Genomic DNA, 13,734 nt, shown 5'->3' with positions numbered 1-13,734 from the left:
TACGATATCTTCATGGCACGATCTCTCAGCGCCTTTTCTTTCCCCGCTCCAGCTCTCTTAAGCTCCAGGCCTACTCTGATGCTACCTGGGCTAGTGATCCTTCTGATCGACACTCACGGTCTACTTATTGTGTCTTTCTTGGTGGCTCTCTTATTGCCTGGAAGACAAAGAAACAGACTGCAGTTTCTCGCTCGAGTACAGAGGCTGAGTTGCGAGCCATGGCTATGCTGACGGCTGAGGTGATCTGGTTACGATGGCTACTTGAGGATTTTGGTGTGTCTGCTACTACATCGACTCCTTTATTGTCAGACAGTACTGGTGCTATCGGTATTACGCGTGACCCGGTGAAGCATGAGCTCACCAAGCACATCGGTATGGATACCCACTTTGTGTGTGCTGCTGTGCAGGATCAGACTCTCGCTCTTCACTATGTGCCCTCTGAGTTACAGTTGGCATACTTATTCACGAAGGCACAGACTCGAGCGCAGCATAGTTTTCTTCTCTCCAAACTCAGTGTTGTCGACCCACCATGAGTTTGAGGGGGGGTGTTAGATGTGTATACCCCTTTTCGGTTAATCCCCATTATATAAGGGGTCTCTTGCACTTTACCACACACTTGTATATGTATTGGCCCTTGGCCCTCCTGAGAATACAGTTGCTATTCATCCAACAAAACTAAGGCCCTGTTTTGATTGAGTGTAAAATTAGTGTGCTCCCCAGTATTTAACTCAAGTTTGAACTAAATACCAAGTTTGAACTAAATACCAGGCAGCACACGAAAAAATATATCCAATCCAAACAGGGCCAAAGAGGGTAATATTTTGCACCAACGCTGAGACAATAGCCTCTTGCTAGGTGATATATTGGAAATTTTCTGTTGCATTTTGGAGCCTGGTTTCTAGTGAGACAATATATTTTCGAAAAAATCAAAAATAAATTCTAAAAGTCACAAAAAATAGAAAAAAATCGACACATCTATTACTTGATTATAGTGGCTGTGGACCTTATATTTTGGATGGATGGTGCGGCTGAAATCTTGTTGTAATCTATTTCAGACAAATACGGAGATGTGAACAGACAAAACGATGGTACAGAGATGCTGAAATCTTGTTGTATTCTATATTTCCTTGGTCAAACAATGGCAGTTCATTCATGTTCTACCCAGGAGAATTGGAGTTTATAAATGTACACCCAGGAAAACCTACAAAATTTTCTCTCCCGTATGCAGGAGCAAACAGCATGATGAACGCTACTTTGGTTAAGCCATACTGCCCATATCAATATCTACTTTCCTTTGGTCCCTTAAAGATCAGTATCTATTTTCCTTTGATCTTGCAGTAGGCATACATGCCTGAGCCAACGAAGCCAAGCCCTTGGCCGATGACATTAAGCTGCCATGAGAAAGAAAATTAAGTCAGTGTTCAGGAAAGGAAATTGAAGAGCTAATTGTGGCCGAGCAACAAGCTTAAACTCACCAGATCAAAAGGAAGCCCGCCGAAGAGTACCCAGCCAAGTCCAACAGTGAAGAAATCCTGCAGAAATAGCATCATGAAGAAGATTTCAAAATACTACGCATGTTGAGTCACGTGGAGGAATTGGATGGAGACCATACCTTCAAATTGCCACACATTGACTGTGTAAGTGCAGAATTCAGGATTGTATTCCAGAAGATGGTGTAGTTCAATAGAAATGCTAGTATACATGAAAATAGCAGCACCACCTACAAATGGAATTACGTCAAAACGATTGATACCTATGGGCCCTAGCTATCCCAGGAAAAATAAATTATGAGGCTTAAAAAATTAACATACAATATAAACACATAAAGCAATCCCAAGACCTTCATGTCAACTATAACATAAATAAATACTCCCCCTGTTCACTTTTATAAGACCTTGAAGACATTTCAGACAATGTGCAAAACGGCCCATTTTGACTTGTCTAAAACGACTTACAAAAGTGAACGGAGGGAGTATGATTTTTTTCCCCTTGCTTTCAAGAGTAATTAGAAGCATCCACAAAACATTAACTGCAATGAACTAGGCATACTATAGAGATAAGTCAGGAGTAAGATTAATCAGCAACCAAGAAGATTTAAGAACCTATAATAATCAACCAGAAATCAAGAACAGTGGACTAAAACATGGTAATATGTGAATATAATAGTGCAAGGGTTTCACTGGCTCGAGTGAAACAGTGTGTATGATCCGAACTATTTTCTAGGATTGGGTCAGTAACTCAGTACGTTATTGGGTAAGATCACAGAAATGGTGGGAAGGAACAAAATAATGCCTCACGAGCTAGTGTGTCAGTCAAAGCTCGACCCTCAACACCAACTGGTTAGTTGCGAACAAATATACAGAGATTCAAGCATCTCCAGTGAAGTCAATAAACAGGCAACAAGATTGTGTTTTTGTTAGTAAAAAATTGTGATGCGCATCCCCAAGTACTGCAGTCTTTAGATGCCTCGGATAATCAAATTAGCATTAATTTCAAAATTTAAGTCGCATATACCTGAAAACCAGGGGAATAAAGATAGGGAAATTCAATAGTTTTCTTGAGGTCGCCCTGAATATATGTCAAGAACAGTACTGCAGGTCCACAAACAAGTCCTGAAATCCAGATAAGCAGAATATATATTTAGGACGTGTGAAGTATGAAGTTGAATCTTAGTGGTACAGGTCTTTGAGATGCTACCATTGCACCACATCAGGCCAAAGCTATTCAGCCCACTAGATTTTCCTAAAAGAACAAAACAAGTGTTGATTAGAAATTTTTGCAAGTTTGATTGACATATAATAAGTGGCAAAAAGGAAGGTGCTTACCAATACGATTTATAGTTGCAAGATAAACAGCTGTAGTTATATTGGCGACGAAGACAATGGCATACCCACGAGCATCAAATGATAAGTCTCGAGCCCCAGCAATAAATGCTCCGAATACAATCAAAGCGACACTGATAAACAGTTGGTTAGCAACCAGAAAGAGGAGTATGGCAGATTGAGAAAGCAACTATGTTCTGAAAAATGCAGTATAATGAAACACAAGGATCACCATGTTGCAAGCTACAACCATACTGTCCACTAAGTTGACTACATGAATGTGAATTCTGATACCTTATTACAAGGCTTGATAATGATAAGAGCAACAAGCAGATTCGATCACTACTGATGAACTAAAGATATGACAGGCAGTCAAAATAAAATAGAATTAATGAGTTAATATATATGTTTGACTGTGGCTAAGGCAGGAGTTTGTTGCACAAATAGAGGCTCATATTAGCTAGCTAGCACATGTACTTCAATTTTGAGAGTACAAATGCAAAGTAAAGTAACATGCCTGAACATTTACCTGCCAATTATAGGTGGGGTGTGTTTCTGCTTTGCCAAGAAATACTCCATTGTCATTGTAAATGCTACTGTTGTGCGCCTTAGAGTTGTATACATAGGAACATTTACTCCACGCACAGATTCCATTGAAGCTAGCTTTTAGCAAACCATCATGGAAGGTAAGCATCATTCAGAATTCAAAGTAAACAGCAACAATTTCCATATTTGCAGCTCATGGCTGTAATTGTGTGCGAGGGAATAAGCATACCATGTAGAGCAAATAAGACAGCGAAAGCGGTGAAGTGCGCAGCAGTATTCTGAACGGCACAAAGAATAGTGAATCAGAGGGTACTGATGTTTCACTATTTGTGAAAGAAATGATCTTTAACCGTCTCAGAACATAGAGAAGGCACGTTGAGCACACCATCTGCACATGTTAATTAGGTGTCAGAAAGGAAAGACAGGACCAAACATATCATACAGTAACAGATTCAGCCAACAGAGCTGTACAGCTAAAGAAAGTTAGTACATATTACGTAAGTCGCAATACACCGACAACTATATCACTGTAATATTTAACAAGCTGCAATTCATAGCAGGCCCATTGTCTACAGCTCCAATAAGAAAGTGAACATTCTTCAACTAGATGAATTAGAAGTAGAGTATGTAGCTTTTGGAAATCTATCATTACTTTCCAAGACCACAAGCAGGTCACAGATAGTCTAGTACAGTTTTTTTTACTGTTGAACGGACAGAACGTGGGCACAAAACATTTATACACTCTGTCGGATGAATTTACAGTTATTCAGAAAAATAAGGATATGGATGGACTACAATGAGAAGAGGGTATTTAACAATACAGACTGTCCAGAATATGTCCACACAGAATGAAGCACCTGAAGGAGTGTAATGACGTTCGCGCAAGGGAATTTATATGAAGATAGAGCCGCCTTGTTAAACATCACCAGCAAAACTGCACATTGTAAAAAGTATTAGCAAGGGAATTCAAGACTTCCACAACATAAAGAATAGAAACAGAAATGTCATCAGGAAGTTGCTGTGCGGAAACCAGTTCGTAATGCTTCTCAGAAGATAAAAGATAAATAGGAACAATTTCAGAAAAAATCAAGAAATTTTCATTCGCAATTATAATTTGGCAATGATTCTATTATCCACTTTATTATTCTATCTAAATGGCAAGGGATTTTCAAAGTTCTATTTTCTCTGTCCTTTTTTTGTAAGTGGGCCCATCAGAATTTGCTTTCTCTTACCATGACACTACAGCAATTTGGACAGATTTCAGACATACAAGGTTAGAAGATGTATGTGTGTTGTATTAAAAATTCATCTATACATATATATACATATACAAATATAAAAGGACCCAAAGGGCAGATCCAACTATTCTCGGCCATCAATTCATGTCAATCCAACGACCTAGATTGCTTCAATGGCGAGCGCTCAACATGTTTAGCGTGCAATAAATATTATACAGAATATCAATATCAGCACTAATCACATAATTATCATGCAATTAATACCTTACCTAACATCAGCGGTGCAATTAATATTCTACAAAATATCCCACAAAAAATATATTCTACCAAATATGAACGTGAATCGTATGCATTTACTAGTTTTCATCAAAGTCTCCATTCAAGCAGGGTAAAATTCTTCCTCAATACAACAGAAATCCTGTATCCCTGGTAGGTACTATCGAAATGATTCCTACTTGAAGCTCTGCTGAGCAGTTAGATAGAAGTCAACATACCAGCTCCCATCCCAACCCCAAGCACCTCAGTAACAGAAGTAATGCCTGACAGAAACAAACTGCAACTAGTGCTACATCACAAGACCGTACCAGTACCAACATTCTATCTCCAAATTCTTACAGTGCACTGAATGAGCTACCCCATGATGACCAAAGCATGCAATTCATGCCACATAGAACTGCATCTAAAACCAAACAAGAAAAAAGAAGTGGGTTGACGTATCAATGATGACCATGTAGGAGAGCGTGATGGAGGTGCTGCGGCATGTCATCATTGTGGACCCTTGAAGAGAGCAGCAGCGCCACCGCCTCCTAAGAGATTCGCAAAGCCATGACAAGAAAACGAGCAACATACTTTTGTCGGATCCACAAGAACCAGCACAGTTAGTTGTATAAATTACACCACCAAGTTGATCATGATTATATTTGACATATCCGCCGCTGTGACCTTTACTACAAGCCAAATGTGTCTTTTTCAAGAATACGCCATGGAATGGCATATCAATTTCATAGAAGTGGCAAACAAGCCAATTACACAATAAGGAATACAACACTAGATATCTATCAAAGAGATATTCCACGCTAGTGCCTACCCCTAACGGCTATGGAGCGCCTCTAGCTGCGGAACTCGACAAGCCAAATGAGATTGTCTTTACTGAATTGTGTTTCTGAGAGATAGATAGCCCTTCTAGACTCAAATATACATATGTGGCAGTAATAACCAGTTTTTACTAAGTCTAAGCAGCTCTTACTGACGAATACCTACGGTAACACCCACTGAGCGGTGTGTACTTTGTGTATAACCTGTGGCAACTGAACTAGCGGTACCAAAATGGTTTCGTGCTAGACACAAGTCAACCAACCAGCACTAACTCCAACCCCCAAGTAGCTGAATAAAGGATGTAACAGCCAACGGAAATAACAAGTTAGCGACGATTAGCAACAATCACCAGGCCCGACCGCACGCTACCCGTTCCCGAACTCACACAGATAACGCGCCAATTCTGCACCACAGCACAACCGCATAGAGAAAGAGAGGCGCAGATCGAGGCACGTACCGGAGCAGGACATGTAACAGAGCGCTGCGATCATCTTACAGCATAATTGTGCAGCAGTGTTTGAGACAGTTAGTCCTTCTAGTTCTAGACATAGTAAAAACAACCAGTTTTTACTAATGCTAGACCATCTCCAAGTCTAAGTAGCTCTTGCTGGTGAATACCTACTGAGCAGTATGTACTTTGCCCATATCCCTGTGGCAACCGAAGTAGCAGTACTAAAATGGTTTCATACAAACGCACGGCTGAGTTAGCTAGACACGAGTCAACCAGCCAGCACTAACTCCAACCCCAAGTAGCTGAATAACGGCCAACGGAAGCAACGAGTTGGCGACGATTAGCAGCAAATCACAAGGGCCGACCGCACGCTGCCTGTTCCCGACCTCACGCAAAACGAGCCACCCGTCCGCCGCCGTGAACGGAATCACACAGACAAGGCGCCAATTCGACGCCACACCACAGACGCGCAGAGAAAGAGAGGGCGCGGATCGAGGCGCGTACCGGAGCAGGACATGTAGGAGAGCGCGGCGACGGCGCCGCGGCGGGTCATGGCGGAGCCCTTGAAGAGCGCGGCCTCGCCGTCGCCCTTCCCCGGCTCGGCGGACACCGGCAGCAGCACCCCTCCTGCGTTCTTGGCCATCTCCCCTCCCGGATCTCCGCCCGCGAGCGACCACGCCGAGGAGCAGCGGGAGGAGGAAGGATATTTGTGGCGATGCGCGGAAGGGGAAAACGGCCGTTTGGGAGCGAGCAGGACTCGTCTCTGCTTTTGGCCCGATCGGACGTGGCCTCGGCGACTCGGCCGCGCCTAGGAAGGGGGAAACTTCTGCCCGACCGGCCGCGCCTGCGACTGCCTGTCAGCGGCGTTGGCCAGCGCGGCGGCCGCCCTTTTATAAGCCGGGATGCCCGCTGGTGATTACTCGCTGCTTTGCCTTGTGGCGCGTCGTTGTTGGTCACGTCTGGGATGAGATCGAGCGCACCCGGCACAGCGCAGCTCCAACATGGTGGTGGGGGGGGGGGGGGGGGGGGGAGGGCAACATGGCTCGGTGGACACTTATCTCAAGTGCTGGGATGTCACCAGGCACATGCCACTAGCGCGCCCGGCGATCGGTCCGTCGATTAAAGAAACAAATCTCCGCGGGCCGGATATGGTGGCGTTATGTGTCACGATTCGATGGGCTGCGTGCGTTAAAGGTGGGGGAACAAAAGATTTGTGTTACTAAAATGGAAGAATTGCTCCTGGTAGTGCGCTGCGTAGGTCTGGTCCGAGGAACCGAATCTCTGGTCTACAACCCGACCGGGGTAGTAGTTCTATGTTTGGTGTCAATTAAAAACTTGAGGATCTGATTCTGATTTTGGTGTATATTTGCTTCTTTCCTTATTCATGCATTCCAAGGAAAATCTTAAACGCCAAGGTGTATAATTTTGGCGTGTATTTAAGCATTTAAGTGTTGCCCTTTTTTTCTTACGGAAAATTTTAAGTGTTACATGGATAGGCCCGATATACGTCCTCGTACATCCTCGTGTTTTAAGCATGTACTCCCTTCGTTCTAAATTACTCGTCGTAGAAATGGATGTATCTAGAACTAAAATACATCTAGATACATCCATTTCTGTGACGAGTAATTCGGAACGGAGGGAGTATAAATGATCCCCTAAAAAAAGCATGTATAAGTGATGCTAGTCACTTTTATCTTAAAGCATTTTTCAAAATAAGCAATTTCTAATGGTTGTGGTATTCTTTTTTAGCTTCAAAAAACTTTTTGGTGATGGTAGTGGTGGTGGTTGTTCAAGAGTTCTCGCGGTACACTCGAGAAAATCACATCACCAATACAACCCGAAGGAATGTGCAACAATGTCGGTACAAAGTTTATGAAGACAACCTTCCCTGACTAATATGTGTGTTGCTCTGTTAGCACAGCGTCTAACCCATTTGATTTTATGCTCACTCATGATAGGTTAGCAGTTCCTTGATCTCTTCTATGATAGGGCCATACCTCGACCGGTCCAGCTCCTGTGACATCAGGGTTGTGCCCACGTCTTGGTTGTGTGTCTCAAGCAAGAGTCGATGAGCTACCACGTCCATGGCGAGTTGTACTACTCGCCGGCAAGCAAGCAACTCGTTTAGCTCGGTTTTCGTAGCAGATGGGGTGAGGGTGGGGGATGACATGTTCTAGCCAAGAACTTGCCATAATGGTCACGCACGACCGCTCCACCGCCACCATAGCCATCTAGCTTTATAGCAGCCCGTCTGCATTTGGCTTCAGCCAACACACCATTGGAAGGCGTCATCTCTCGATTGGTGTAGGATACCCAGTCAACTAGCCCGTGAGCCCCTTCCTCTCGTCCACAAACAACGCAAAACACTTTGTGGTTGATGTGACGACAGTGCAATTCCGCTTCCAGAGCCAAGTCATTTTGCACTATGCGCCAAACACATATCATTTCTTTGTTTGGAACATCAAGGGCCCACAACTCTTGCCATCCTCGATGTGAAGCCAGATAAGATAAGATCTCTGGTATTCCCGCCTTGTGATTGTTCAGCTCCATTTTCAAATGATAGGCCAATCCAATTGTACTTCCACTCTTTGTGTAATTTCACACCACATAATCCTCTCTGTTTGAACTGCCAAACACCACTTGCTTGGGGGGGGGGGGGGCAACATGGCTCGGTGGACACTTATCTCAAGTGCTGGGATATCACCAGGCACATGCCACTAGCGCGTCCGGCGATCGGTCCGTCGATTAAAGAAACAAATCTCCGCGGGCCGGATATGGTGGCGTTATGTGTCACGATTCAATGGGCTGCGTGCGTTAAAGGTGGGGGAACAAAAGATTTGTGTTACTAAAATGGAAGAATTGCTCCTGGTAGTGCGCTGCGTAGGTCTGGTCCGAGGAACCGAATCTCTGGTCTACAACCCGACCGGGGTAGTAGTTCTATGTTTGGTGTCAATTAAAAACTTGAGGATCTGATTCTGATTTTGGTGTGTATTTGCTTCTTTCCTTATTCACGCATTCCAAGGAAAATCTTAAACGCCAAGGTGTATAATTTTGGCGTGTATTTAAGCATTTAAGTGTTGCCCTTTTTTTCTTACGGAAAATTTTAAGTGTTACATGGATAGGCCCGATATACGTCCTCGTACATCCTCGTGTTTTAAGCATGTACTCCCTTCGTTCTAAATTACTCGTCGTAGAAATGGATGTATCTAGAACTAAAATACATCTAGATACATCCATTTCTGTGGCGAGTAATTCGGAACGGAGGGAGTATAAATGATCCCCTAAAAAAAGCATGTATAAGTGATGCTAGTCACTTTTATCTTAAAGCATTTTTCAAAATAAGCAATTTCTAATGGTTGTGGTATTCTTTTTTAGCTTCAAAAAACTTTTTGGTGATGGTAGTGGTGGTGGTTGTTCAAGAGTTCTCGCGGTACACTCGAGAAAATCACATCACCAATACAACCCGAAGGAATGTGCAACAATGTCGGTACAAAGTTTATGAAGACAACCTTCCCTGACTAATATGTGTGTTGCTCTGTTGGCACAGCGTCTAACCCATTTGATTTTATGCTCACTCATGATAGGTTAGCAGTTCCTTGATCTCTTCTATGATAGGGCCATACCTCGACCGGTCCAGCTCCTGTGACATCAGGGTTGTGCCCACGTCTTGGTTGTGTGTCTCAAGCAAGAGTCGATGAGCCACCACGTCCATGGCGAGTTGTACTACTCGCCGGCAAGCAAGCAACTCGTTTAGCTCGGTTTTCGTAGCAGATGGGGTGAGGGTGGGGGATGACATGTTCTAGCCAAGAACTTGCCATAATGGTCACGCACGGCCGCTCCACCGCCACCATAGCCATCTAGCTTTATAGCAGCCCGTCTGCATTTGGCTTCAGCCAACACACCATTGGAAGGCGTCATCTCTCGATTGGTGTAGGATACCCAGTCAACTAGCCCGTGAGCCCCTTCCTCTCGTCCACAAACAACGCAAAACACTTTGTGGTTGATGTGACGACAGTGCAATTCCGCTTCCAGAGCCAAGTCATTTTGCACTATGCGCCAAACACATATCATTTCTTTGTTTGGAACATCAAGGGCCCACAACTCTTGCCATCCTCGATGTGAAGCCACATAAGATAAGATCTCTGGTATTCCCGCCTTGTGACTGTTCAGCTCCATTTTCAAATGATAGGCCAATCCAACTGTATAAGTTCCACTCTTTGTGTAATTTCACACCACATAATCCTCTCTGTTTGAACTGCCAAACACCACTTGCTTTATATCTAAGACATCACTATTGTAGAAGACCCATTGAGGTTTTGGCATATCCTAGTCCTCACAAATCGCTGATGGTGTTGACATTCAGGTTTTCCCTGGCTCCCATCGGTCTTCTTGATCCCTATCTTGGAATCCAATTACCGGACTGCCCCTCAATATTTGCCTCATACCCTATTCTTCAGATGAATTCTTCTTCCATCAGAGCATGCCCAAACATGCCCAAAGAAAGGCGGCTAAGTCATCTTAGTTTGTGAACAATGACCCAGGTGCATAAACAGGTGCTTCACCACCACATATGGAAATTATTTCCTTTGCTTGACATGAAGGCCTATCCAGAAAAATTGTCAGCATACGAATGTGGTTCTGATCCCTCTGATGATGCTAGAAGTCGTTTTGGAAGTGAAGAAAAAGAAAATTAGGCTTGTGATACACCTTCCTTTACCTACTTCTAGATTAGAATAATTAAGTAGAGAAATCAAATCGGTAGTTGTTAGGATGAATAAGATGTGGGAAAGATATTCAATCTTTGAGCAGATTTATACTTTGCCATGTGGAAGAACCACTCCTCGGGGCAGTAGCCTGATACGTCCATTTTGCATCATGTTTACCTGTTGTTATTTATAATGTTTTTATGCATGATAATGCTTTTTGGAGTAATTCTAATGCCTTCTCTCATAATATGCAAAGTTCACACAAAGAGGGAGAATTCCGGCAGCTGGAAATTTGGACCTGAAAAAGCTACGTCAAGCTACCTATTCTGCACAACTCCAAATGAGCTAAAATTCACGAGGAATTTTTGTAGAATATATAAGAAATACTGGAGCAAATAACTACTGGAGGGGGGCCACCTGGTGAGCACAAGACACCAGGGCGCGCCAGGCCCCCAAGCGCGCCCTGGTGAGTTGCGCTCAGCCCAGCCCACCTCTGGTGCCCATCTTCTGGTATATAAATCATTTTGACCTAGAAAGAATAAGGAGAGGGACTTTCGGGACGAAGCGCCGCCGTCTCGAGGCGGAACTTGGGCAGGAGCACTTTTGCCCTCCGAGGGAACTTCCCTCCTGGAGGGGGAAATCATCATCATCATCATCATCATCACCAACAACTCTCCCATCTTGGAAGGGCAATCTCCATCAACATCTTCAACAACACCATCTCCTCTCAAACCCTAGTTCATATCTTGTGTTCAATCTTTGTACCGGAATCTCAGATTGGTACTTGTGGGTGACTAGTAGTGTTGATTACATCTTGTAGTTGATTACTATATGATTTATTTGGTGGAAGATTGTATATTCAGATCCATTATGCTATTTAATACCCCTCTGATCATGAACATGTTTATCACTTGTGAGTAGTACTTTTATTCTTGAGGTCACGGGAGAAATCATGTTGCAAGTAATCGTGTGAACTTAATATGTGTTTGATATTTTGATAATATGTATGTTGTGATTCCCTTAGTGGTGTCATGTGAACGTCGACTACATGACACTTCACCATATTTGGGCCTAAGGGAATGCATTGTGGAGTAGTTATTAGATGATGGGTTGCGAGAGTGACAGAAGCTTAAACCCTAATTTATGCGCTATTCCGTAAGGGATCGATTGGATCCAAAAGTTTAATGCTATGGTTAGAATTTATTCTTAATACTTTTCTCGTAGTTGCAGATACTTGCGAGGGGGTTAATCATAAGTAGTAGGTTTGTTCAAGTAAGAACAACACCTAAGCACCGGTCCACCCACATATCAAATTATCAAAGTAGTGAACACAAATCAAACCAACATGGTGAAAGTGACTAGATGAAATTCCCGTGTATATTCTTCAAAATATAATCTTATCAACTCTCAAAATGATATAAGTGAAGCATGAGAGTGTATGTATTTCTTTAAAATATAACCACCGCCGTGCTAAAAAAGATATAAGTGAAGCACTAGAGCAACTACCTAACTCAAAAGATTTAAGTGAAGCACATACTCTCTAACAAATCATGATAAGCGTGTGGCTCTCTCAAATATGTGTGTTCAATAGAGATGATTGTGATAAACTAAAAAGCAAACAAAGCAAAGACTCACATAATACACGATGCTCCAAGGAAAACTCATGATATGTGACGAATAAAAATATAGCTCTAAGTAAAATTACCGATAGTTAGTTGAAGAAAGAGGGGATGTGTTTCAGGGCATCAAGCTTAGTCGCTTGAGAGTCCTAGAATACTACCTTGGGGTGTCTCAAGCATCCCCAAGTTTAGACTCTTACCACTTGTTATTCCTAGAGGGCCCGAACCTGAGGAGCCCCTTTGTGTGAACTCTCTTCTGGCACTTTTGGCCACGTTCGCCATCCTACCGAGGGCACTCTCAGTAGGCAGGTACTCCAACATCCTTTATATGAGTAATTATTTTCTCCGATTCTAAATAAGGGATGTGCATGGTGCTTCACCCTACCAAGACAAACCAAAAATCACCAATCATGCTAATGTCTACTCACTCATCTTATCTCCGGTTACAATAGGCCTTGGTTTAGGAGAAAAGTGAGAGAAAGTTATATGCCCTCTTTTGGGAGATAGAGGTTGTTTAGTTTTGGTTATAGCAAAACTGCTGTCAACTAAGGCCCTGTTTGATAGCAGAGTATTTTTTAAGTTTTTTGATAATACTATGGTTTTTAAGATTATCATAATTTTATTTACAATGAGCTGTTTTATTGCCTCTAAAAACTGTGGTTTAATTACTACAAACCAAACTATAGTTTTTTCTCTGCACAGAAAAAAGAACCTCGGACCTTTTTTTAAAAAACTGAGCAACCGAAGAGACGGGACCGGCGTCATTATCTTCTTTCCCGTTGTGCTCAACAACTCGGTTCTTGCTATCTTCAAAGGACGGATCCTTATTTCCTCCTACTCCTACTAGTTCTCATTATCCATGAGCTAATTACTCCGCCGTGGTTGCTGCTGCTAATCACCATTAGTCTAATCAATCCATATATTCTAGTACTCCACCACGGTGGTACTTCCATCCACTATTTTTCGTCTACTGCTGTTCGTTCTTGTTGCCGAACTCATTGCTATCTGCATGTGCCTCCGGTGAAGGAGACTTCATTGTGTTTTGTGGTGTAGCCAAACAGGCCCTCTGTATTGTGAGTACTCTGAAAAAACGTTGTTATATTAAAATCATGGTATTTTGTACCTACAGGTTAAATCTCTACTTAATAATAAATGAACTATTGCTTTTAACGGTACGTCACAAAAGTTGCCCTCAAAGTAGTCATAAATTACTCACTATGCCATCTATAAGTGAAGAAAAACGATTCGTTTTTATTT

At 42.8% G+C, this 13,734-nt stretch overlaps 1 protein-coding gene across 2 annotated transcripts; it reads right to left on the bottom strand.

Annotated features, from left to right (window-relative positions):
- Positions 1-1,094: 1,094 nt before the first annotated feature.
- On the bottom strand, positions 1,095-7,143 carry LOC125513608 (UDP-N-acetylglucosamine transporter UGNT1). 2 transcript variants are annotated; one of them, XM_048678765.2, is made up of 10 exons: positions 6,657-7,143; positions 4,226-4,302; positions 3,598-3,756; positions 3,352-3,485; positions 2,826-2,956; positions 2,698-2,742; positions 2,515-2,612; positions 1,613-1,720; positions 1,476-1,532; positions 1,095-1,391 (listed from the first exon to the last, which is right to left on the bottom strand). In XM_048678765.2, the coding sequence occupies exons 1-10, from the start codon at positions 6,793-6,795 to the stop codon at positions 1,317-1,319; spliced, it is 1,023 nt and encodes a 340-aa protein (XP_048534722.2). In that variant the 5' UTR covers positions 6,796-7,143; the 3' UTR covers positions 1,095-1,316. The 2 variants fall into 2 exon arrangements, with proteins under 2 accessions (XP_048534722.2, XP_087384263.1); XM_087528137.1 differs by lacking the exon at positions 6,657-7,143 and adding an exon at positions 6,159-6,207.
- Positions 7,144-13,734: the final 6,591 nt, after the last annotated feature.

The sequence above is a fragment of the Triticum urartu genome, chromosome 6A (genome assembly GCF_056163025.1).
Source record: "Triticum urartu cultivar PI428250 chromosome 6A, HENAU_Tu73, whole genome shotgun sequence".
NCBI lineage: Eukaryota > Viridiplantae > Streptophyta > Magnoliopsida > Poales > Poaceae > Triticum > Triticum urartu.
The sequence above is the reverse complement of the archived record's forward strand: the minus strand, read 5'-3'. Positions and strand labels throughout refer to the sequence as shown.